Source organism: Lathyrus oleraceus, chromosome 6 (genome assembly GCF_024323335.1).
Source record: "Lathyrus oleraceus cultivar Zhongwan6 chromosome 6, CAAS_Psat_ZW6_1.0, whole genome shotgun sequence".
Classification (NCBI taxonomy): Eukaryota; Viridiplantae; Streptophyta; class Magnoliopsida; order Fabales; family Fabaceae; genus Lathyrus; species Lathyrus oleraceus.
In genome coordinates, this window is record NC_066584.1 from 137,561,481 (window position 1) to 137,565,178 (window position 3,698).

Sequence of the window (3,698 nt, forward strand, 5' to 3'; positions counted from 1 at the left end):
AAAAAGTCTAATGATTGAAATTTACCTTATTAAAAATGAACAAATATGATGTTGTGGATTCGAACCTGTACCCGGTATCGGATGTTCTTATACAACTATATATTGAATTTCACTGACCAAAAAAAAAATATATTTCTTTCATTCTAATTAAAGAAATTAGCTTTATATCTCACACGCATTAATTATTGATAAATTATAAATTGTATGTTAAAATATGTAAAAAAAAGTTTATATAATCTTTTATTTGGTTATAGTAATAATATTTTGTCATCTAATACTTGAATATTCAATAATTAAGTCTAATCATTTAAAATGTTTGCATATCTTACAAGAAGAGCCAAACTGCATTGGGAAAATGTGTGTACATAAAATAAAACTGCATCGGGAAAATGTCCCTTGCATTCTTACGCACCTTAATTTAGTCCATGATTTTTTATACTAACTCGTGTAGAAAGAGAACACAAAAGTCCCAAAAGAAAACATCAAACAAACTAAACTTTCAAGCAATCCAAAAACTAAGACAAGAAATATAGACCTTGTATAATCAATCACGAACATGAACGTACCTATAATAGTAAAAATAATAATAACACGATTCTTAAATAATCAACCAACAAAAATTCCTTTTCATGTTAATCAAAAGACTAATGCATTAAGCATAAACTAATTAATTAGAAATAATTATAATTTCCAAAGTCGATACATAGTTAAATACATCTTACACCTAATTAAAAAAAAGACAAAAATAACTAAAAATACAACCTCAAAGGTTGTATACATAGATAGATATCTAGTAATAATATGGTTGGTGACGTACCACGTGAGGGTTAGAATTAGAAGTATTAGGTTGATGATATTGTGTTAGTGACATATTATTATTGTTGTTAGTATCATAAGAACATTGAGGTGTTGAAGAAGAATCATGTTCATGTTCATGTTCTGGTTGGCATTCCATGTTAACACCAAACAACCTAAGTACCCTTGAACTTGAACTGTTTCCTACCGGTTTCGTCCTTTGGTTCTGTTCTTGGGACACTCTACCTGTAATATTATAACACGTGTATAGGTTCAAATTTTTCAGAAAGTAATAATCATTTATTAGTATTAATGCATGTACGAACAAAAAAAAGGTAAAATTATGAAGAGAAAAATGTAACTATTTCAAAATTCGATTCTGATTAGGATGATGTGAAGGAAAAACAAATCAAACACAACCGCCTAGTTTTCTGAACCTGCAATTTATTTTTATATTAAAATAGTTGGGAGAAGGAAAATGCATGTTCATTGAACGAAAATGTGGCGCGTGTGCGTCACGGGTGTTTGAAATAATGAGATGAAAACAAGAATTGGCTTCTCACAAATCCCAACAAAAAACCACATTTCTCCCAATTAATTGGAAGGTAGACTTCACGCACTTCCACGAGAATGTAACTTTTCATCTTGTCTTTTTTTTTTTGAAAAATAAAATAGTAAAAAATGGTGCTTACTATAAAATCACAATGAAATCATAGAAATTAGTCCATCTAATTACATAAAATCAAACTGAACTGAAAAATAATTCAAATCATTCGAAGGGGTTCGAACTCGAGGGATAATTTAGTAGGAATGAGAGACTATTTCGATCAGGTTGGAACAGTTGCCTCAATTGAAATTAAAAGACTAACATTTTTTAATTGTATAGTGTGAATTTGAGATCGACTGAAACAATAACAATGATTTATGATGCTAGAATATGATTAATTGTTACTTTGTATTTGTAGATTAGAATGCGAATAAGTGAATGTAAACTACGATGAGATAGAAAGTAATTCATCTATTTACATAAAATCACAATGAACTGAAAAATCATCTTTCAAAAAGTTTGAAATTTAGGGACATTTTAAACAATTTATAACTGATTTGATTCGATCAACCTCAAGTTCGCATGACTATGAGATATTGTTCTTTAGTTTTAATTGAGATCAACTCCGAATTTGTCAAAATAGTCTCATATTGATTAAGAATCAAGATTAAGGATAACTTTATATAGAACACTTATACATCTCAATTCCACATGACGAAAAATTTTAAAAGGATAAAATCGAAAAGCTTCATAGTGTCTCGTAGTTTAGGTCAACCGGAACGGTTAGTATAATTATTGATACTAGTTTATGATTAGTCGTTACTTTTTAGATTAGAATGTGAATCAAGTGAATGTAAACTAAGATGAGATAGCATTGAAGAGGGATATTAAACCTACCTCCATGAAGACAGTGCTCATGTTGGTATGACAAAACCTGATGATGATGATGGTGATGCGCAGGATAAGGCAAGTGCGTAGAATAGAATCCTCTGGACCACCCAACACCCACGCCTACAACTTCATTCTTATCACCCCCCTTCCCTTGTTGTCCCACCCCTCTGCTAACATACGCTGACTCATCATTCCCATTCCTCCTCCTCCAGTTGATAAAAAGACGCTGACTATCAACACGGTGTCGTTCAAACAAAACGACGTCGCCAGCATCGAGACGCTTATCTTTCACATAACGACTCCAACCTTTAGTCAACACGTAGCTTTGACTACTGTTCCAATACGAGTAACGGAATCGCCAACACTTCCCTGACTCGTCCTCGAAACTCAGTAACAAGCCCTTGCACTCACCCGAGTCACCACCGCCGAGTGGGAAGTATCTTTCCGCGTATTGCTTTGGGATAACCAGACGGTTGAGCTTTCCTACGTCGCTTGGTGTTAATGGTTTCTCGAACATTGGTTCTTTTTCGTCTTCGGGTTTTATTACAACGGTGGTGTCGTTTTCTACTTGTTCATCTTCGTTTTCATGGATTTGTGAAGTGAACCATGGTGGTTGGTGGTGGTGGAGTGGCCAAGGAGTGGTTTGGATTGGTTCTAGTAACATCATAGGTTGTTGTTGTTGATGGTGTTGAGTCCACCAGAGTGATGTTTCTGGAAGATCCATAGGGTGGTTTTGGAGTTGGAGAGAGAGAGAGAGGGGAATGGTTTGATGGAGAAGAGACGTGATGAGTATGGTTTGATGTGGGATGGGAATAATATACTTACTATCTGATGGAGTTTTTGAAGATATGACAAAGAAAGAGAAAAGGGGCAGATATATAGAGATTGAAAAATACACGTCAATTGAAATATTTGAAATAATAATACCCATGTAATTAAGACAAAATGTTGTTGAGAAAAAATAGAAAAAAAAAATGGTGTTTGGAACTTGATTGGAGTTCTTTTTATACAAGTGAGAAAAAAAAACATTAAATTAACCAAAAGATAAAGTTCTACTAACATCTAAGAGAAAGATTAGTAATAATTCTTAACAAATGATTCCATAAAAGATGAATACGTAGCATCATTATTAATCCTATATTTCGTCACATAATCAACTTAAACATTCTTCTCTTTAGAAATATGAAATATTAGAATTTGTCATTTCTTAAATAGAAACTCTTTAATATAATAATTAATATAATGATGTTAAACATTAATAAATTACAAGATAAATTTGATAGCAGAGCTTGAATGAGAATAATTCATTAGTTCTTTGATATTAATTTCTATATCACTATCAATTCAACATAAAAGATGTTGGAAAATATTATCATTAAAATTAACAGTTTGGGAATATTTTCAATTTTAATGTAATTTTTTAGTTTTGAATTTGTTTATATTATCACTAATTTTAAAAAATTGT

General features: G+C 31.7%; 1 protein-coding gene across 1 annotated transcript; it reads right to left on the minus strand.

The window, feature by feature from the left end:
* Positions 1-645: 645 nt before the first annotated feature.
* Positions 646-3,097, minus strand: LOC127096901 (B3 domain-containing protein At5g06250). The gene is made up of 2 exons (XM_051035433.1): positions 2,236-3,097; positions 646-1,037 (listed from the first exon to the last, which is right to left on the minus strand). Exons 1-2 carry the CDS (start codon positions 2,955-2,957, stop codon positions 791-793), a joined length of 969 nt encoding a protein of 322 aa, XP_050891390.1. The 5' UTR covers positions 2,958-3,097; the 3' UTR covers positions 646-790.
* Between the last annotated feature and the right edge of the window lie 601 nt (positions 3,098-3,698).

What these genes read in the sequence shown, in the direction of transcription:
- LOC127096901 (XM_051035433.1), bottom strand. Translation starts at nt 2,957, where the DNA reads ATGGATCTTCCAGAAACATCACTCTGGTGGACTCAACACCATCAACAA. An exon ending in CACTGTCTTCATGGAGGTAG is followed by an intron (nt 1,038 to 2,235) that starts GTTTAATATCCC and finishes TATTACAGGTAG; the next exon opens with AGTGTCCCAAGAACAGAACC.